The sequence below is a fragment of the Primulina tabacum genome, chromosome 8 (genome assembly GCF_025594145.1).
Source record: "Primulina tabacum isolate GXHZ01 chromosome 8, ASM2559414v2, whole genome shotgun sequence".
Taxonomy (NCBI): Eukaryota; Viridiplantae; Streptophyta; class Magnoliopsida; order Lamiales; family Gesneriaceae; genus Primulina; species Primulina tabacum.
The window spans coordinates 35,620,873-35,642,490 of NC_134557.1; the positions used below are offsets into that span (position 1 = coordinate 35,620,873).

At 34.3% G+C, this 21,618-nt stretch overlaps 2 protein-coding genes and 2 long non-coding RNA genes across 6 annotated transcripts; 3 read left to right on the forward strand and 1 right to left on the reverse strand.

The window, feature by feature from the left end:
* Positions 1-1,395: 1,395 nt before the first annotated feature.
* On the forward strand, positions 1,396-10,451 carry LOC142553971 (MACPF domain-containing protein At4g24290-like). Of its 2 annotated transcripts, none has more exons than XM_075664557.1 (8): positions 1,396-1,725; positions 1,759-2,172; positions 2,374-2,612; positions 4,946-5,147; positions 7,867-7,935; positions 8,033-8,219; positions 8,485-8,651; positions 9,372-10,451. In XM_075664557.1, exons 2-8 carry the CDS (start codon positions 1,921-1,923, stop codon positions 10,047-10,049), a joined length of 1,794 nt encoding a protein of 597 aa, XP_075520672.1. In that variant the 5' UTR covers positions 1,396-1,725; positions 1,759-1,920; the 3' UTR covers positions 10,050-10,451. The 2 variants fall into 2 exon arrangements, with proteins under 2 accessions (XP_075520672.1, XP_075520673.1); XM_075664558.1 differs by having other exon boundaries at positions 1,417-1,529; positions 1,833-2,172.
* Positions 10,452-10,517: 66 nt separating this feature from the next.
* Positions 10,518-13,534, reverse strand: LOC142553973 (uncharacterized). Of its 2 annotated transcripts, XM_075664559.1 has the most exons (5): positions 13,497-13,534; positions 11,826-11,925; positions 11,004-11,411; positions 10,666-10,792; positions 10,518-10,569 (listed from the first exon to the last, which is right to left on the reverse strand). In XM_075664559.1, exons 3-5 carry the CDS (start codon positions 11,277-11,279, stop codon positions 10,523-10,525), a joined length of 450 nt encoding a protein of 149 aa, XP_075520674.1. In that variant the 5' UTR covers positions 11,280-11,411; positions 11,826-11,925; positions 13,497-13,534; the 3' UTR covers positions 10,518-10,522. The 2 variants fall into 2 exon arrangements, with proteins under 2 accessions (XP_075520674.1, XP_075520675.1); XM_075664560.1 differs by lacking the exon at positions 13,497-13,534 and having other exon boundaries at positions 11,004-11,404.
* Positions 10,524-18,926, forward strand: LOC142553974 (uncharacterized). The gene is made up of 5 exons (XR_012822063.1): positions 10,524-10,560; positions 10,654-10,733; positions 11,354-11,552; positions 11,887-11,941; positions 18,474-18,926. It is a non-coding gene; the product is annotated as an uncharacterized LOC142553974 (long non-coding RNA).
* Positions 14,920-15,356, forward strand: LOC142552507 (uncharacterized). The gene is made up of 2 exons (XR_012821818.1): positions 14,920-15,182; positions 15,270-15,356. It is a non-coding gene; the product is annotated as an uncharacterized LOC142552507 (long non-coding RNA).
* Positions 18,927-21,618: the final 2,692 nt, after the last annotated feature.

The window sequence follows — 21,618 nt, forward strand, 5'->3', positions numbered from 1 at the left end:
CCTAACAAGCAAAATCGACCAAGCTCCCTGTTATTAACGAATCACGGCTACCAAAAGGATCATCGTGTGTTGCCCCAAGTTGCCACAACACCGTCGTGGTTCCGCCGCCTTCCGGCCAAAGAATCTCAACATGCAAATTCTTCGTATATTCTGTAGTGTGAATTAGGAGATAAACTTAGTCATCGATTGTGGGCTTGATTCGACGATTGAAAAAATGATCGTTTGTAGGGATATATATTGGTGCAAACGTTAGCAAAGATAAACAAACTCTAAATCTAATATGAATGTTTAACTAAACCATACAACATTCAAGAACGTTTTAAACGTCAAAACAAAAAATTTAACTTCATCTGGATGTGTTAAAACAATACTCCAAAAAATTTGAATTTTGATAGTTAAAAAATATGAAGATTTTACTATGTGCCTTGATTTAGTGGTAGACAAGTGGTACACTAGGACTAGCTTGAAGAAATTCGTGATTGGCACCTTGCGCTTTGAAGTTTGACCGAAAATCTCAATCGGACCAAGTGGCAAAGTTGTCAAAGAAATCTGTAAACCTATTTTTAAGTGTGTGTATATATATATATATATATATATATATAATAAAAATAGGTTATAAAATCATGACTCGTGTATCTATGAGATTGGTCTTTCATTGGAAAACCATGCAACCTTACCAATCACTGTACAATGAACCACGGTCGCTCAACGTCGCACTCGGTGGACCGCAACGACCCGAAGCTTGATAGATAACATCGACGACTTGCAAGCGAGTGCAGGGGGGAAGTGGCCCAAAGTGAGTGCTTGCTAATAATGGAAGTAGCTATGACTTTCACATACCACAACCTTCCATTACGTCAAAGGCAATAATATCAAGCACTCTACATATATATAAATATGTATATAATTCAAATCAAAATGATTTTAACCCAAAATAATGAGGATCAATATCGTAATAGCCGGAAAACAACTTTATGTAATGAAAATTTAAAAATTCTTATTAACAAAAAATTAATATAATTATTTATTATTAAAATTGAAAATTGTTAAATCTAAACATCGATACTCTTTATTTGACACTAGTGTGTATCGGGTTAACGTTCTATAATTTTATTTTATATAAAATATATTGTGTTGATATAATTTTGTTTCGTCAAATTTTTATTATGTGTATTTTTTCTTCGTAACTAATCCAATGTGTGTGTATATATATCACTTTTTTTTTAAAAAAAATTAATATTAAAAACTAATAAAATATTGAATTAAATGTTATTTATATAAAAGTATTTTAAGAAGAACAACATAGAATTTATTATATATATAAATCAGAATTATAAATTATAAATATATTTAATTTGAGGAAACATATCCACATGATTGGAATAATATATTAGCATATCTTTGATGAGCGCCACATTTTATTGTGTTCTCTGTTGCTGAAGCTCCACTCTCCTCTAGATCCGAGCTACACCCCAATTTTACTGCGACGTCTAGGGTTTCCGACTCCAATCCTCGGCGGATTAGGTTTGGTGTGGTTGCTGTTACTCTGGGATTCGATTTTCATGTCAGTGGAATTTTGTAGGTCCTATATGTAGGATTTTGTTATGGATTGTCTGTTTCTAGGTGTTTGTGGTTGAACTACCAGTTTTGATTCTGCCTTGGATATCGTCGTAGTTCTTGATGGCTTGTTTGCATTCAGAGCTTGAATATTTGAATGTTTGCGTTGTTTTTTTTTTTTTATGGGGAGGAGGTTGCGAGTTTCTTTTAGTTGGTCCATGCGTTTCATGATTTAAGTCCTAAGTTCGCGTAGAGTTTCGAAAGTAGCATTTCAGGTAGGTGATGTACTGAAGATTGGGTTGCGAATCAGGTTAGAAAAAAAAAAGGGATTTTTCGAGATATGCAGGAGTGAGAGGCTAAAAGATGGCGCTTAAGCTTTCCGCAGGAGATGCGGCTAAGGTTGCCATTCAGTCGATTGGTCGGGGATACGATATTTCTTTAGACCTTAGACTTAAGTATTGTAAGGGTGATTCACGTTTACTTGAGATTGATGAGGATCAGGGTCGAGAGATTGTTCTTCCTGGTGGAATCTCGTTGCTTAATGTGTCAAGGTTGATCAAATGTGATAAAGGAGAGCGGACGAGGTTTCGAAGTGATGTTCTGACATTCCAACAGGTTTAATTTCTTTGCTTGGCTCTGACAATTATTTGTTGCTGTGATGTTAAGCTAATTTGGTAGATGGATTGTAGATTTGAAATATGTAGTTTTCCTACTCTCTTTGTTCGTTTTTTTATTCCTACTTTCATGAGTTCTCTTTGCTCATAATTTTACACGGTTTCTGCAGTTAACTAAATGACTGATTTATATAATCCACAGATGTCAGAGCAGTTGAACCAGGAGCTGTCATTGACTGGAAAAATACCTTCTGGGCTCTTCAATACCATGTTTGAGTTTTCTGGTTGTTGGCAGAAGGATGCAGCATTCACCAAAACCCTTGCTTTTGATGGAATGTTTGTAACATTGTATACGGTTGCACTAGAAAAGTCTCAGATGGTTCTCCAGGACCGTGTGAAGGGAGAAGTTCCATCATTTTGGGATCCTGTGGCATTGGCAAGGTTTGATTTTGGCTGTCTTTTCTAGAAGTTTGTAGCATAGACATTACTGTTGATTTATTTCTAAGCAAGCCAATGAAAAGCTTTTTAACCTAGAGTGAACTTTTGATGGAAGCCCATTTTCTCCTGCTACGTGTACCACATCAAGTTTCCAGTAAAGCTAGAGATGTAAATGAACCAAACCGTGTGAGAGCCATTCGAAGCTCGGTTTGATAAAAAGCTCGTTTGAATTCGTTTGTTAATCATATCAAGCCAAACTCAAGCTCTATTTTGAGCTCGAAAATTTAATCAAACCAAGCTCAAGCCTAAAGATATTCGGCTCGTGAGCTCGCAAACATGTTCGATAATAGGGTCACGAGCTCGAGCTCGTAAGCTCGAGCTCGTTTAGGTGGCTCGTAAGCTCGAGCTCGACTCGTTTAGGTGGCTCATAAGCTTGAGTTTGACTCATTTGTCGAGTTGACAAATAAAAATATTAGCACTAATGTCAATGAAAGGAATTGAACACATGACAAATAAAAATATTAGTACTAATGTTATTATGGATTTTGCAGGATACTTGACTAGTTGTTATTATAGATGATTTTGTAATTCTTGATTTTAATGGATTCTCTGACGTTCTCCTTATTTTCTCACCAGACTTAGTTGAAGTATTAAAGATGCAATTATTTCATTGTTATTTATATGGTGATATCAGTGTATGATGAATATTTTAGATGTATTATTTTGGAATGTTCAATAATATATTGATTTATATTTTTTTAGCTCTTATTTGTGTCGTTTTGATTATTTATGAATGAATTTACATTTTTATGTTTTCTTTAAAATTAGTTTATAGATATATTCAATTTTTAAGAAGCTCGAATCAAGCTCAATTCTATTCTTTACGAGCTCGAAAACGAGCCGAGCTCAAGCCAAGCTTGGAGCTTTTAACGAGCCGAGCTCGAGCTTTTCCCGAGTTTGGTAATTTCAAGACAAACAAAGCTCGAGCCTGACAATAAAAACTCGAATCGAGCTCGAGCCTCAAACATTCTTAAACGAGACAAGCTCAAGCCTGTTTGATTTGGTTTGGATCATTTACATCTCTAAGTAAAGCATGAAAGAACTAGTAAAGGTTGAAGGGTTTTTGTGGGGTCCGAGTTCTAATTAACATTTAATCAGCATGCAATCATGATTAATTTGCGGAAACATAGAAAACAAGATACAAACTCATCATTGATAGCAGAAGAAGAAAGAGCTGTAATTCTGGCAATGACTGTTTTCATCGTCACAATCCCACAAAGGCAGTGGACAGGAACCGGGCCGCTTGGACACGGCTCAGTTTTCGGTTTATAACGGTTTGAATCAATTTGTACTAAAATATATTATTTGAAATTAAAAGCAAAAAAATTAATAATGATACGTTTGAGGTAGTTAAACTAGTTCAACAACTATACTGTAAAATATTATTAATATTTAGTATTTATTGAAAAATAAATAAAAATAAAAGGGTGACATTTAATTTATATATAGCAAATAGTGTAATTACATGATTTAAAGCGTCCCAAGGTACTACAAAATTTTAAAATTTAATATAAATTTATGATGTCAGTTTCTCACGGTTTTAGTTTTAGTTCCATATGGTTCTAGTTCCTTTTTCGTAGGAGCCAGAAACCTTTAGCCCATGGTTCCGATTCAGGTTTTGGGAGTTGGGACCAAAACTGAAATTCACTGTTCTTGGGAACAGCAGTTGGATCTAAGACTTAGGCTCTGATACCATTAAAAACAATAGGAGGAAATACGGTAGTTTTTATCTAGTTTGTCAAACAAAGCTGCCTGACAACTCAACAAGATACTAGAAACAGAACAAATCCTAAAGGTTGCCAAATTGATCCCAGAAACCCTGTGACTGATTAGTGTCGGATTTGTTATATTTACTTACTTGAAAATAAATGAATTTATAAAAACAGCAAATTCCCATTCATATAAATTGAAGATATAAAGAGCTTGCACATGGACATGCATGTGTTGAAAAATTTTCTTCCCGATCAAGAATTTTTTTTATCCTCATTCTTTATCACTAGTCATTGACTGATTGTCTTGGCTAGCATGTTTCTTTCGAGAGGAAAAACCTTGAATTTGAAGCTTGCGAGGATGTACATTTAGTAAATTATTCATTTGCATCTTTGCAGTTACTGTGTGCATGGTGTCCGTATGAACTAATAAACCTTCTAGCACATGTTCAATATCGTGCACTAAATATGTCGGGGGCAACAGGAATGTTATTTTGTATTCAATTTAACGTGAATGATAATGAGAGTATGTCTTATTAGGGGCGCTGATGGTTACCCCCTCTTCAGGTTTATTAGTAAGTTTGGCACTCATGTCATTGTTGGTGTAAAGATGGGTGGGAAGGACGTAATTTACATGAAACAACAACACTTTTCAAATGTTCAACCAGCTGACGTCCAGAAAAGATTAAAGATGATGGCAGATAAAAGGTTTTTGGATGCAGATGAACAAAATAAACTAGATTCGGAGCAAATGTACCGGGGTAACAAGGTTTGAATTTTTATTGTTATTTCGTTCAATGCAAATAGGAGACTAGAAAAAAATACAAGCTATTAGCCATGGTTCTTGCTGTATTTCATACTTCCAGTGAACCTGCCTTATGTTGCTCGCAAGAATTTGTGCCCCAAACGGGATATAGGAATGAATACTTTGCTATCAACTGACATTTATGTGCTTGATTTTTTCCATGTTTCATGCTTCAATTGTTTCAGCCTGGTCAGGGATAAACTTTTATCCATTTAATTACGTTGGTTTCTAAAATACTCTGTCTGAAACGGAAGATACGGAAATTGATACTTTTTCATGTAATAATTAACCTTTTTTTGGATGAGGGGTTTCATAGGCCTATATTTAAGTTTTGCCTAGGTTCTGAACTTCGTTAGGCGTTAGTCGGACGCTAGACCAGTGCCTAGATCCTTGACTGCCTATGCGGTGACTAGGCACCTCTAGGCGGATTTCACGGTATTAAGAGACGTGTAATGGTTCTTATAATAAATTTCAGCCCAAAATTTGTTAAAATCCAATTGACACCTTATTCATTCATTCCTCATGCTTCTTCTGCTCAACGCGGGCCATGATAATAGGCAATGCAAGAGAAATCAAAATTAAAAAAAAATACATTTAGTGTCTGGTTCGCTTTTCTTATGTGTGCAGAAGTAAGCAGACAAAGAAGACGAGAGTGGTGTGTTAGGGTAAGCGCGAGCCAATAAATAGTAGTTTTAGTTGGACTTTCAATCCCTAAAAATTTAAAAGTAGAAAAATATAATTATTTCTTATGTCATGTTCAAAGCCCAAAAAAAACTTTCCAAAAAACTCTAAACGCCTAGGAGCCCTTGCCGCCTAGGCTGGCCACTTAGCACCTTTTCAGTGCAGTCGAGCGGCGTCTAGGTGGCCAACTAGCCCGAGTTTTAGAACACTGCGTTTTGCTTTTACTAAAGCAGCTATCAATTTTTATTTTGTTGTCTGTTGGGCAATGCATATTTAGGTCAACTCTGTGATGTGCCGCCTCCATGCTGCTGCATGCATACCTTGAAATTTCATCTTTTTTCCCCTTTTATCTTCTCTCTCTTTCTACCCCTCGAGTTGATGTTCCTGGATTGATTAATCTACTCATCATCATACAATTACAAATTAATTATTATTCTCTCTCTGAAATGGCTTACACATTTTTCATTTGTGCTGTTGTAGTCTGCAAACTTTTGATAGTGACAATGATCTGTTTGTATGGAAAGGTGTTGATGGTTTCTTCTAAATAGTTTATTATTATTTTTAATTGGTGTAAAGTAGTTAACTATTTATTGAGCTGATAAGGCGGCATACTTTGGATAAACCTCTGCCGGCATTCTTTTCTGAAAAATTCGGTGTTACTATCCATCCATGGCGGAACATGGTTAATATCACACCCTCCCTGCTGACTCCCGTTGCTATTTGACTCTATTATCTGATCACAGGCCAGATGTTGTCCGATTAGCATGGAACATAGATGGCTTATTATTTACTCCTGTCATTATGTTGCATTAACAAGTGTTAATTGTGTTTGATATTGTCTTGTATTGCCTAGTTGCATAGTTGTCAAGAGCGCAAGGCGCACCAAGATGCACAAGGGCGCTGGACCCTAAGGCGCGCGGCTTACGAAGCAAGGCGCACATTTTTAAGTTTTTTTAAAAATTTATTTGTCTTAGAATAAATATATTAAAATATGAAATAATTAAGTCAAAATGTCACCAAAAAAAATAATTAATAAGTTCATTGTGATAAGTAATATGATTAAAATTCTTCAATCATCCAAATCAAGTTCATCTTCTTCCATTGAATAATCGGAGTCCCTAGAACTTTCTGACTTGTATTCTTCTTGGTATTCATCACTTTCTTGATCAACATCAATTTCTTCTTCCTCTTCATCTAAAAGATGTGAAATCGGCATTTTTCTGGTTGTTTTGGATGTATATGCCCTTACCTCGTTTGAAGAAGATGAAGCACGAGATCCAAAACCGTAAATCGGTTCACCAACCCCAAACGCACGACCTACATCACCCCGTGTCAAATCATCATCCCCAAAGACTAGATTATTTTCTTTATTGTCCAATCCTTTCATCAACCATTCATCGATATCATCCAATGAAATAAGATCATTTTGTCACGCAAATCATATCGACGTTTCTATGCTGTGTTATATTTAATGAAGACTAGATCATTCAAACGCTTTTGCGTCATCCTATTTCTTCTCTTCGAATGAAGCTGTGAAAATTTTAAAATACATTCATTATTCATGAATTGTTCATAATAATATTATAATTAATATGTCAAGACTCAAGAGTATATATTCGTTCTGCACGTTGCTGCTGCGCTTTCTCTTCTGCTCCTGCCTCTCCTTCTGTTTTTTAGGTTTGTGGACTTGGGCTGTTAGGGATTGGGTTGGGCCTTTTGTCTTTAAAATTACTTATTAAAAAGAGCTATCTCAGGCGCGCCTAAGCCGCAGCCGCGTGCCCTTCCAAGGCGATCCCAGGTGCGCGCCTGGGCTTGCCTTAGTGAATCGTTGCGCCTGGGACGGCCACAGGCGCAACGTTCACTCCTGGTGGCGGCGAGAGGCTCTCGCCTTTGACCACTGTGCCTAGTTGGTTTCCAGAATTGATACTATTCGGCTGCCTTTACCATCAGAGCATAAACTGAATTTATTACTCTCTGCCTTGTTTATTTTGTCATGCTTCAGCTCGACATTAAGGAGGCACGGCTAAGGTTTGCGGACACTGGCACATCAAGTTCTTATTCTCATAAAGATGTACGTACACCTTTTGTCTCTCATATTGCAGTCTCCATCAATATCGGCAGGAGTATAAATCTGTTATTATTTACTTAATTGGTGAGTTGCATTACAGGACATTATTAACATCTTCAAAAGGAGGGGAGGAAGTGATAACAGAAATTTGACCCATAAGGAGTGGCTACAAACTGTGCAGTTGGAGCCTGATGTTATCTCAATGTCCTTCCTCCCAATAACCTCCCTATTAAATGGTGTTTCCGGTAGTGGATATTTGAGCCATGCCATTAATCTATACCTGCGCTGTGAGTGAACCGTCGCTTTATATGTTTGTCATGTTCAATGCTGTCATACTACATACTTCTTTGCTCAGATGATTTATAATTTACCAATAGTTCCTTGGGTTGTTGATTTGTAAAAAGGAGGAAAGGGCAGGATTTCTGCACCGTGAATGTTCTAAAACTGCCCCATTGATATAATCATATTCTTGCAACTCATGTTTGTGTGGGTGTAGCAGTTAATAAGTCGGACATTTTTCATGTTGGTAAAATGTTGGTCTTATTGCTTCAGACAAGCCACCAATTCAAGAACTTCACCAATTTCTGGAATTTCAGCTGCCTAGGCAGTGGGCCCCTGTGTTTAGTTATCTTCCCCTTGCTCCACAACGCAGACAGCAAAGCACTGCTTCATTACAATTCAGTCTTATGGGTCCCAAACTTTTTGTAAATACTACCCCGGTAAAGTTTCTTCATTTGTCTTTTTCCCCTTTCCGTTTTTCTTATTTGAGTTTTAGTCAACTAATTCTCCTTGGATGGTAGATGTTGTATTCCATGATGTGAGTGTATCTTTAACCTAGAACTTGCATGAAAAAGCTATCTTTTGGTTGATCGAACAACCTCATCATGAGGGGGGAAATTGTACCTTGAAAAGCCAGTTTGAAATCTCCATGTATCTTCACGAGAGAAAGAGAACCTGAAAGTGGAAGGAGTCTTGGGTACCTCCTTAGATATTGCTGACTATAATAATCTCATATGCCTTCTTTTCTTATCTCTTATACGTCCAATTTCTTGCTATTTCCATCAACAATAATTCTTTTTATTTATTGCTGTACTGAAATTCAAATAATCTGCTTAACCTCATCTCATTTTCTTATAGATGTAAGTATTGACGTTTGACATGATGCACTGCCAAATTATTTTCGGCTTCTTTCTATTACTGCTTGAAATTGTAAGTGAGGAGATGCTCTGGAAATAATTGCATCCTTCCTTAGGGACAGAGTATGTGAGAGACTTGATAATGTTGTATGGAACATTATATTTATATAATTTCCTCTGCCATATTCGTTTTTGTAATTAAAATCCTGAACTATCATGCTGACTACACAATTTGCTACTCCTGACCTTTCTGTATGCTTGAAAACTAAATGGATCGCAATTATCATTTGTTTGAGTTTTCAGGTTGATGTTGGTAAGAGGCCAGTGACTGGTCTAAGATTGTATCTTGAGGGTAAAAGAAGCAACCGCTTGGCCGTGCACTTGCAACACCTATCCTCTCTTCCAAATATTTTCCATCTTGAGGATGATTTGAATGGAAATTTTCCCGATGAGTCTTATGATCGCAGATATTATGAGAAGGTACAGTGGAAGAATTTTTCACATGTATGCACAGCACCTGTTGAATCCGATGAATGTTCAATAGTCACTGGAGCTCAGTTACATGTTGGGGATTATGGATTTAGGAATGTTCTTTTCCTGCGGCTCCGTTTCTCAACTGTTTCAGGAGTTGTGTCTGCCAAGTTTCCAGAATGGGATGGATCACCTGTATTGGGCCGTAAATCTGGACTTATTTCAACTCTGATTAGTAATCACTTTACAGCAGTTCAAAAACCACCTCCACAGCCAGCTGATGTGAACATAAATTCTGCAGTTTACCCTGGAGGCCCTCCTACTCCTGTCCAAGCTCCCAAACTCATGAAATTTGTTGATACGACAGAAATGATGAGAGGGCCACAAGAACCACCTGGTTATTGGGTTGTTTCTGGTGCAAGACTTATGGTTGAAAAAGGGAAGATCTCCCTCAGGGTGAGATATTCGTTACTGACTGTTATTCAATCTGATGATGATGTTCCTGAATAAGATTACAACAGGCTTGCATTTTCTGAAAAAGAGAAGCAATTCGGAATTAACACGAGATTTGTGCTGTGGATCAGATAAGAGCAACATTGTGTATCTAGAGACAGACTAAAGACACCATAAAGTTCCACTGTCGCAGAGTGATTGGCTGGATATGCACTCTCACGTGAAAACTTCTTCAGGGCAGCTACAATCATTGTGAAAGAGCCGAAATCGTCCTTGAGATGTTACTTCTCTTGGTGTTCTCTGGATTTTTTACTCTGTATGTGTGCGTATGTGATCGATGGTGTTTGCTTTTTTGTTACTGCAATGAAATTATCGTTGTTTTGCTTTTGAGTGTAGATTCCACGGCAGTGCTTGTAAATGACAATTATTAAGTTTTAAGTCAATTCTTGGTTCATGGTTTCTAATGTTGCTGGTACATGATCACGTGAAGGAAAAGTTTATGGTTAGATTAGATTTGTTCAAATTGTACTTCATCTCTTCGTTAACTGGTATGCCAAAATTCTTTCAGGTGCATTCCCTTGTAATATATTAAAGCGTGAAATGTGAAGCTCATCTACAAACATGAATAAAGTAATAGTGAATATTGAATCCATTGTCTCAGGTTAGGTAAAACCATGTTCATGAGACGGCCAATGCACTCCTTCCCTTCCGCTAGGCAGAGGAGCTGCTTTAGCAATATAGGTTGGATATTGCTGTCCCGGCATCAATACGGAGAAATCCAATGCATATGATGTTTGCGCCTGTCACATACGTTAGTAATCAAAATCATGTGGATTGTGGATGAAATGAATGCAAAACGCAAACACCCGTACCCTCAATATAAACACCACCCACTCTTAATCATGCACACGTTTCTTGCTAAAACCTTTTGATGCAGTATATTTTGCAAAGAATATAGCGAATCAATCCTGAGTAAGTTAAAAAAGAAATATTGCGAATGGAGAGGCTTACTATTTCTGAACGTCCCAACTTCTGCATTTCTCTTGATTCAATTCCCCTAGATTCAGCATGGGTTGCATTTGGTTTGAATAAATGCTCAAATATGGCCATGATTAGAAACATGGATACCAAAATGGCTGTAGCAACAAAGCCAAAAGAAATGGCACTCATTGATGTGCCAAAATTTTTCTGTGGCCCTTCCCTATTAGCATCTGTTTGCGATGGACTGGGACTTGGCCTGCTGTATATGTTCCATGGCTTTGATCTTCCATTACTGAACTCACTCATTCCTATTGTGTCTGATTGGTTTCTGCCCTTTATGCCCGAAGACTTGAATAGTACTTATTTCCTGTCAACAATAGGAGATGATTCCAACACGAACTGGTCCGTTTTGCATTTGTTTTCTAGTTTTCCTGCTCCCTGATGCAAGAGAAGTAAGGAAAACTTTCCCAAATGTTGCCTTTTATCTTACTCCTTTCACATATTTTTAGAAACACATAACAGGAATTCAAATGCAGAGTGATTCAAACTTGAAGAGGATAAGAAGAAACCAAATTAAACGTGAGTACATAAATCATTTATTTTTGCAACTTTTAAACTTTCTTCTTTGTTGCAGTACATTTTGCTTGTCATACCTTTTGTATTGTGGCAAAGTTCAACATCAACAATAAATTTTATGAACTCTACATGCAACCTGACTAGTGAATAGCCAGCCCTTCATGCTTGCAGATGGTCTAGGGGCAATTTGGTTATTAAATTTTCTTGAAATAAAGTAAAATTGGAAGATGGATTATGCCAAATTAGGGCTCCAAGACTTGATGCGTTTTGATTTACCTGAAACGGGAGTGTACATTTCCATGAATAATCTCTGTGAATTTTCCTTTTGTCCTTGCAGAGTGAGCTCCAATTCTCGTCTTTGACACATTGCTAAGGTCTTATATAATCGGCAGGTGAGTGTAATTATTCATCCAGTGAATACAAAATTTAAAAGTGAAAAGTTGCATACTTTTGGTTATGTTAATCAGTATACTTTAATGTTTTTTCGTGTCAACACTGGAGCTTATTCCTAACTTAATCAGTACTATACCTTGTCATGGGCCTTGCTGTGTGCTTCGAAAAAGAAGTTACATTTAAGTAAATTATATTAAATCAGATATTCCATTACCCGTAAATTGTCTAAAAATCTCCAAAAAGCAAACAAAAATTTGTTTTCAGTCCTCGTATCATAAAAAATGTGTTTTAACTCTCTGGAACCACATTTTTTTTTTATGAAAATCGGTACAAAACATTAAATATATGGTACTGATATATGATATTTGAGTATCATTTATTTAAGATCTGGTACTGTATATGATTTTTGAGTATCTAAACATGCATAGAAAATATTGATATTAATGATGCATTTATCGTTTTGGATGAAAATTGTTAAAACATTGAAAATATGATATTTGAGTACTAATTGTTTTATATCTTGTACAAAAGATAAGATTTTGATAATAAAATTTGTTAATATCAACATTTGTTACACATGTTCCGGTATTCAAAAATCAAGATATGAATATCTCAAACAATTGATACTCAAATATCATATATCAGTATAATATTTTCAATGTTTGTACCGATTTTCATTCAAAAAGACAAATGTATCATTAATATCAGTATTTATTATACATATTTTGGTAATCAAAAATCATATATTAGTATCATATATGACTTAAAAATCATATATTAGTATCATATTTTAATATTTAGTACTAATTTTCATCCTAGAAAAAACATGTGGGCTCAGAGATTTTAAACATATTTTGTTGTGGATCAGAGACTACAAACACATAATTTCTCTAACAGAGAATGAATGTAAATTTAAGTTTAGTGTGAGCTTTAAAGCAAATTTACCCTTCCGTCAATCTTAATATACTATATTAATTGTGTATTTCGTTAAATTCATCTTCTTAATTGTTTTAATGTTTAGGACTTATAAGTTAGAGAGTTTTATTTTAAAATTTTGTTAAGATATATGGATAAAATAAAATACTAGATCTCAAAGATCATAATTTGTTTGTTGGGTATTATGAGATGTTTTTATGATGATAATTAAAAAAAATGATAATAAATAAGTTTTTTAAAACATTTTATCAGATGGTATCTTATCTTTGGTCTATTAAAATATAATAATAAAACCCCTTTTATATATATATATATATATAATCCATGTTTATAGAAGTATTAATCATAAGTAGCTAGCATTCACACAGTATTGATTTTAGTTTGGGACAGAGTAGCAAACGAATGAATTCATAATTGGGAGTTGGAGAATCACCCACTTACTTGGTTTGTTTCAACCTGCCCGTGCAGGGAGTATGAACGGCCCGGATCACTCCACATAAGTGATTCGAGCCCACCTCCCTGTAAAAAAAAAAAAAATTTGACTCGGAAAAATCCGAGCCGTTGGATCGACCTCTGCGAGCACTGCCCGCAGGGGTAGGGGCGACCGAACCCACTTACTTCATGAACCAAGTTCGAGAAAGCTGCCAAAGGCTGCAGCAAGTACCAATTTTAAATGTTGGAATTATTTTGTGGGCTCACATAATTTAATTAATTGTACATGGACAACCTATCTAATAAAGGGCCCAATAAAGTGATCTAATTAATTATGGGCTTCCAAAATATTAAATAAATTGGTATGGTACACCTTATGTGTAGAAACCCCAGCCCAATTAGGTCTTCTATGATGGGTTGAAGACTGCTAAGGTTATATAAGGTTATGGTCCCCAAGGCACAGAGAAAATATACAACACAGAATACATACGGCGCACGTATTCTAGATCTCTCTCCTTCTCCCATCAAAGGCAAGAATAAGGTGGTCGATTCTCTGTTGCCTTGGAAGATCCATAACTCTGACGTTATATCAATCAATGGATTCTGGTACGTGTTTATTGTTATTCATATTTTCTGATAATTCGACATGAATTCCTGACGTTTTGTGATATATGGATTTAATCACATAATTTATAGATTTATTTTATTAAATCTCCTACAAGTGGTATCAGAGCCACGTTCATGTTGAATTATGAGAATTTTTTTATTGATGGATCGAAATAGAAAATTATGTTTTATTCCTATATCTGAGGCGATTTTCTAGTCTATAATTTTTTTTTGGATTCAGATCTGATTTTTCTTAAAATTTTTTGAATTTGGATCTGAATAAATTCATGCTCTTCGGATATAATATTTTCGAATTTTTCATCCCAAATTCAGATTTATTTTCGAAATTAAAAAAAAATCGAAAATGGAAAATTCGAATTTTTTCGAAACTGGAATATAGGGTCGCCGGATTTTGGGTAAATCGGACGTTCTCCGATAACTTTCCGGTGACAAATGATTAGGCGTTTTACTCGCCACATGAAGGCGCTCCATAAACCTCAATTAATTGCTCGTAATAGCTTTCGTACTAATCGAATTCATCGTCTGAATCGCGAGTCCCTGCAAGATGTGAATCTTGCGCGATTTTCGTCCGATTTTTGAGGATTTTGATCGTTTTTTGAACTAAAAGTGGTCTGAGATGGTATGGCCGTGGTCGGCGATGGTTAGGCGATCCTGGGTCATGGTCGCCGCCGACTGACATCACCAGAGGAGGTGGCGGCGCGGTTTTGGACTAGGGTTAGGGTTTTTTTTTCGAATCTTGGGAATTTTTTTTTTTTTGTGATTTAAAGCCTTGTTTGGTTGTCCAAATTTTGAAATCCAGAATTTTGACATTTTATTAATTTTTGACTGCCGTAATTCTGATATGTGAAAATTAAATTCGACCATTTCAAAATTTAATTGCATGAAATAAAATTAATATGGAATTATTTATTATTTTATCTTATTGTTTTTGTTTATTTCGATAAAATATTTATGGATGAATAATTATAATGTGCGAATATTTTATTTCTTGCATATTTGGTCTCTATGCTTTATTTGGCCCAATTAAGGTAAATTAAATTTTCTTGTGAAAATTTTAAGTTAAGTTGATATCTTGTATCTCAAATTTGGTTAAATTTAAATTTCATGTTAATAAAGTGATTTTTTGAGATATGTAGATATTGTTAAAGTTCAAAATAAATTGTGTTTCAATTTATGCGAAAAATAGCCGGCCCAAAGGAAGATTATTTTTTGGCCAAATTCCAAACACAATAGATGATTTTTAAAGTGCATCTAGATCTATGCGGAAAATAATCGGCCCAAAGGAAGATTATTTTCTGGCCAGATTTTAGACTCAATATATCTTCTTCAAAGTGCATTTATATCTATGCGAAAAATAGTCGGACCAAAGGAAGACTATTTTTTGGCCAGATTGCAAACATAATAAGTGACAAAAATAAATGTGTTTAGATCTATGCAAAAAATAATCGGCCCAAAGGAAGGTTATTTTTTGGTCAGATTATAGGCACATAATTAAGTGGTCTTACAGCGTGTCAAAACTATGCAGAAATTAATCGGCCCAAAGGAAGATTATTTTCTTGCCAGATTGTAGACACATTATATGATATTAAATTGTGTTAAATTTATGCAAAAAATGATCGGCCCAAAGGAAGGTCATTTTCTGGCCAAATTTTTTCACAATATGTGGTACTAAATATGTGATAATTTTGGATATATCCATGCATGCAATTGTCGGTCCAAAGAAAGGCATATTGTTGGCTGGATTTATTATCAATATTTAATAATCATGATATTTGAGTGTACCACTTACAAATTGTTATTTTTGTTCAGAGACTAAATATCAATGTTGTGCTAGGTACTCTTTTTATGGGCCCACCACCATCAGCATGCATATATATTTGTGATTTATTTAATTTAAATATATGCATGGACTATAATTTATTGTGAGTTTTTTTTGTTCTAGTTTGTTATAGCATCTTCTATATCTGCCAATCTGAACAACATTCCAGTACTTAATGGCTCAAACTTCAAGAAATAGAAAGAGCATGTTATGATAGTGCTCGGATGCATGGATTTGGACTATGTGCTAAGGGAAGATCGCCCCGCACTTTTGACCAGTTCAGGAACTGCTGATCAAAAGGGTTCTTTGGAAAAGTGGGAGCGATCAAATCGCATGAGTCTGATGATTATGAAACATTCCATTCCAGATACTATAAGGGGTGCAATTCCTGAAAAAAATGATGCCAAAAAAGTTCCTTACTCAAATAGCATATCGTTTCGCTGCAAACGAAAAGGTCGAGACAAGTACTATTCTGAATAAACTTGTCTCAATGCGGTACAAAGAGAAATGGAATATAAGAGAGTACATAATGGAAATGTCAAATCTTGTGACTCGACTAAAAGCATTCAAGTTGGAATTGTCGGAAGACATAGTCGTGCATTTAGTCTTGATCTCTCTTCCTGCGCAATTTAATCAATTCAAAATAAGTTATAATACCCAGAAGGAAAAAGTGGACTTTGAATGAGCTTATTGCGCAGTGCGTTCAGGAGGAGGAGAGATTGAAACAAGATATGATTGAAAGTTCTCATTTGACATCTAACTATCAAGGTAATTGCATCAATAAGAAAAGGAAATGGAGCAATAAGGAAGGAAACTCTGGGACTTCACATCATATAGAGCAACAGAAACAAGATAAAGTAATCACTTGTTTTTTATGCAAAAGGACTGATGGTCATGTGAAGAAGGATTGTCCCAAATACGCCAGTTGGCGTGCAAAGAAAGGGTTGCCTCAGGAGCCGGTTGCCAACTGATGGTGAAAGATACATCATATGGAAAATAACAATAAGATTGTTGGTATTTTTTTTAAAGCTTTATTTAGGAACTGAGTTTTTTTTTTAATTTTCTGGTATTTGAATTTACAAAAACGAAATTTGATTTTAGTTTCATGTTTGGACAAAGCAAGTTTTTTTTTAATCCACGTGGTAATGAAACTTTTAATGATTTTCGAAATTCAAATATGTTTGGTATGAGTTCGTTGATTGATAAGCATGATAAATTGAACATTAATATTTTAAATGACATTGACATTATGTATGCATGAAATTTTGAAATTAAATGCAAATTAATTTCGTATGTTGACTTTAGTGGGAGTGAGTAAATTGAAAAGTCAACATTGAGAAGAATATATTGATGTTTATGTGTACATATGTGGTGGTATAAATTTTATCATGTGGTAATCTCATTCGGATTTATAGAGAACATTGTTTAGATATTATGAACATCATTAGAATGTTGGGCAGATATTTAAGAAACCCGACATTGGATTATTAATCGAGTTATGCGGTACATAAAGTGAACTGAGGATTTTATGCTCACACATCGAAAATCTGACATTTGGAAATAGTTGGATATTTGGACTCCGAATAAAGTTGCGGAATTTTATCACCGGTAATGATCATTGGTCTAAGAAACCATTGATGATCAATTGTGATAATAAATCTGCTATATTATATTTAAAAAAAAAAACAACTGAAACTTGTCAAAGTCAAAAGATATTGACATGAAGTTTCTAGTTGGAAGAAAATAATTCAGAGTGATTGTGTGTCAATTGAGCATGTTATTGCAAACTCTATAATTGCGGATGCGTTTGTCATGGGTTGGCCACCCAAGATTTTTTGGGCATGTACACACATTAGTGTTGTCCATATAGTTAATATGCATGTACAGTGGGAGTTTGTATTCGGTTTAAGCATTGACTCATTTGACATGATTTAAGTTTCTGTACAGACTAAGGTTTATTTGAATTACTCTGAAATAAAGTGATGACTTTCATTGCGGTTTAGCATTTGGTTGAAAGTCTGTTATTGGACTCTTTGAGTCATTAGGAGGACCAGTTGGAAATGCAGGTTTTATTCTGGGATCACATTTTTGTATTTCCATGCTACACATCCATACTTGATCTATGTTATTGATTATGCTAATATTGTGATCATTGATGGGTCTAGTGATTTTAAATGTAGCGATGACTGCTTTGGTTTAATATTGGTATAATTGATAGACCAGATTGTTAAGAATATTTTGGTTTAGATAGCAAGAGCTCAATCCAGTTTTTGCATGTACAATATTCGGATAACTTATGTGGCCCAAGTGGGAGATTGTTTGAATTATTTTGTGGGCTCACATAATTTAATTAATTGTACATGAACAAGCTATCTAATAAAGGGCCCAATAAAGTGATCTAATTAATTATGGGCTTCCAAATTATTAAATAAATCGGTATGGTCCACCTTATGTGTATAAACCCAGCCCAATTAGGTCTTCTATGATGGGTTGAAGACTGCTAGGTTATATAAGGTTATGGCTCTGTTGCCTTGGAAGATCCATAACTCTGACGTTATATCAATCAATGGATTTTGGTACGTGTTTATTGTTATTCATATTTTCTGATAATTCGACATGAATTTCTGATGTTTTGTGATATATGGATTTAATCATATAATTTATAGATTTATTTTTTAAATCTCCTGCATTAAAGGCTCGTTTTTGCTTTTTTACAGGATGATTGTGTGCAAGCTGGCCTGAGTATTGATATCAAATCTACAGATTGAAATGCTAAGTCCAAGAACAAGAAGATGAACTCCAAAAGCAGAGAATATAATGTTGGATATCTTGCAGTTACAGCTATACTGTACCTGATCAGAAGCTAAGCATTAGTAAATAATTCAATAAAGGGAGAAAAAGTTTTTGATATTACAATTAAAAAAGATGGGAAAAGGAGGTGATGTAGACCATACCCACATTTTATTCCTTAATTTTTTCCCCCTTAAATGCCTTGCATAGGAACCCCCCACCCTCCCAACTTTTGTCAGAAGCAGCACTAAATCTTTTCACTGAAGATTAAATGAAAACATTATATGAAAAGTTTAAATCCACAAATATCAGTTTAGTAAAAACTATGACTAATAATATCGTTGCATTGCTCGCAATACACGGATTTTTCATATGTTTTACATGGATTCTATGTCTTATGTGGTAAATCCAAGCAATTGTTATATCTCAGTTTGCATTTGTCTCAAATATATAATTCAATTTTTATTTAGTAACTTTTCTTCTTATTTTTTTTTACTAATTCATCTTTGTAATTAACTAATTTTTGGAAAGGACAAAAACTTGTGTGGTACGGTTTCACGGGTCGTATTTTGTGGACAGATCTTTTATTTGAATCATCCATGAAAAAATATTATTTTTTATGCTAAGAGTTTTACTTTTTATTGTGAATATCAGTAGGGTTGATCCGTTTCACAGATAAAGATTCGTGATACCGTCTCATTAGAGACCTACTCTTTGGAAAGACGTGTCCGTTTATTGACTGAATTAAATAAAGATAAGATATAAAAAAAAAAATTTGTTTGTAATTTTTTTAAAAAAAATATATTCATCGTCAGTGTGAAAATCAAAGAACCAGAGGGAGTAGAAAATGGATTAATTTGATCAACTTTTTACATGGGAGTGTGGTGTTAATTTGATGATTTAGTAAAGGTTTTTCTTTAGTGATGGGAGTTTCTTGAACTTGTTAGACATTGAGCCAAGAAACAGTGAAGAATGTTTAGGAAAAATATGCATCTTTTTTAATTATTTATGAGTTTTGGTAGTGAGCTTTAATTATTATTTTAAATAAGCTATTATTACACCATAAACAAGACAAGAGAAAGGAGGGAGAGAAGGTCTTTTTCTTTTCATTCCTCAATGCCTTTTTACCCATAATTTTCAACAACGTAATCACTATGTCTTTGAAAGATAATTAGTAAATGCTTTTCAAAGCCTTATTTCTTGCTAATCATATGCATCCCATGTGCACAATATCCTTGCGGGTACAACTAAATAAATAAAAGTAGTTCTCTTGTGAAACAGTCTCACGAATCTTTATATGTGATACGGATCAATCCTATCGATATTCACAATAAAAAATAATACTCTTAGCATAAAAAAGTAATACTTTTTCATGGATGACCCAAATAAGATATACATCTCACAAAATACGACCCGTGAGATCGTCTCACACAAGTTTTTACCAATAAATAAATGTGGTGTTTTAAAAATTACGATTAAATTAAAATAAACGATGATTAAGTTATATTAAATATGGTGCTCGAACAAACATAACAATTTGAACAAAAAGCAATTTAATTCTCAATAATGCCTCTATTTTTTAGTTTTAATATTAAATATAATAATTTTATTTTTTTTATTTTAATGGAATAAGATATTAAAATTTTCAAATTGACTTTTTCGATCTTAATGTTTTCCACCAAAAAAACAATATGGTCTTATTCGTTGCCCCCAAATAAAACCGACCAAAACGAGTCTGTTTCTAGAGTAGAATATCTCTTGTGAGACGGTTTCACAAATCTTTATCTGTGAGACGGGTTCAATCCTACCAATATTCACAATAAAAAATAATACTCTTAGCATAAAAAAGTAATAATGAATGACCCAAATAAGATATCCATCTCACAAAATACGACCCGTGAGAACGTCACACACAAGTTTTTGCTCTGTTTCGAATGACATACAAGATGATTTAGATTATTAAAAAAAAAGTATGAGATTGAGTTAAGAGTCCGATAAAAATTTGGTTGGTGCTTCTACTTTTTCATGTGATATAATTATAGGGAATTATTGATAATTGTAATTTTAAGACTCGTTTTTTAAGAAAATATTGCACATTTAGTATTAATTATTATGTTTATATTTTGTTTTTATTGATTATTTTGCCTGTTACAATCAAATTATCTTAAATAATAAAAAAAATTGACGTTTAAGCTCCAGCTAAACTATACTTGGTCGCTTGTAATCTTAACGCCTTTTAAAATCTTTCATTTGTATAACACAGAAAATATAAATATTTAACGTCTCTAGAAGAATTAAATGGCACCGTTTGATTATTACATAATAATTTCTTCACATTAGCTATGTGCTAAGTTAAGATTTTGAACCCCATAACATGCTCCACGTACTAGAACAATTTCAATCGAGTCGAGTTTAGAGGAGGTGAATAAATTTTATAAAATATTTTCTTTGAAAACGAGTAGTCCTAAGAATTTTTAGGCTATTAAAACAATATACTTGAATGAGTGGCTTCACTGAATCATTAAAAATATATAAATGTAGAAATAGTCTGGTTAGCTAGTAATAAAATATATATTCAAACACGACAACAAATAATAAGCAACGGTTGGAAATGTAGAATGTAATAAAGATAAATGCATAAAGTAAATGAGAGAACTATTTTATGGATGTTTAGAGACAAATACTCATATGTAACTCATTCTTCTATTTAGGAAAGATTCCACTAAAATAATTTAGTTTTACAACGATTTATAACAACTCACTTCAACTAATACTTATCAAATGTCTAAGCTGAAACTCTTAGCAATCACTTTACAAATCTAGTTTTTCGAAACTCTCGCTTCACCAGACAACTAAATCAATAACCAATGTTTAGCTTGTAACGGCTTGAGTTAGTGAAGTTGCACAAGATGATCTTTAGAAGATCTTATGTAATATGATAAATGTGTGCTGGTTTAGCAAACTTGAAGTATTTCTTGTAGGAGTACTCATACATTTTTTATCATGCAGATTGAAAGATTCACGACAGTTCTATGTTATTCTCCTTGAAACTAAATATGCATCTATATATAG

What these genes read in the sequence shown, in the direction of transcription:
- LOC142553971 (XM_075664557.1), top strand. Translation starts at nt 1,921, where the DNA reads ATGGCGCTTAAGCTTTCCGCAGGAGATGCGGCTAAGGTTGCCATTCAG. An exon ending in GATCCTGTGGCATTGGCAAG is followed by an intron (nt 2,613 to 4,945) that starts GTTTGATTTTGG and finishes CCCCCTCTTCAG; the next exon opens with GTTTATTAGTAAGTTTGGCA. An exon ending in AAATGTACCGGGGTAACAAG is followed by an intron (nt 5,148 to 7,866) that starts GTTTGAATTTTT and finishes GTCATGCTTCAG; the next exon opens with CTCGACATTAAGGAGGCACG.
- LOC142553973 (XM_075664559.1), bottom strand. Translation starts at nt 11,279, where the DNA reads ATGAGTGAGTTCAGTAATGGAAGATCAAAGCCATGGAACATATACAGC. An exon ending in AGTTGGGACGTTCAGAAATA is followed by an intron (nt 10,793 to 11,003) that starts GTAAGCCTCTCC and finishes CGTATGTGACAG; the next exon opens with GCGCAAACATCATATGCATT. An exon ending in TTGGCCGTCTCATGAACATG is followed by an intron (nt 10,570 to 10,665) that starts GTTTTACCTAAC and finishes ATATATTACAAG; the next exon opens with GGAATGCACCTGAAAGAATT.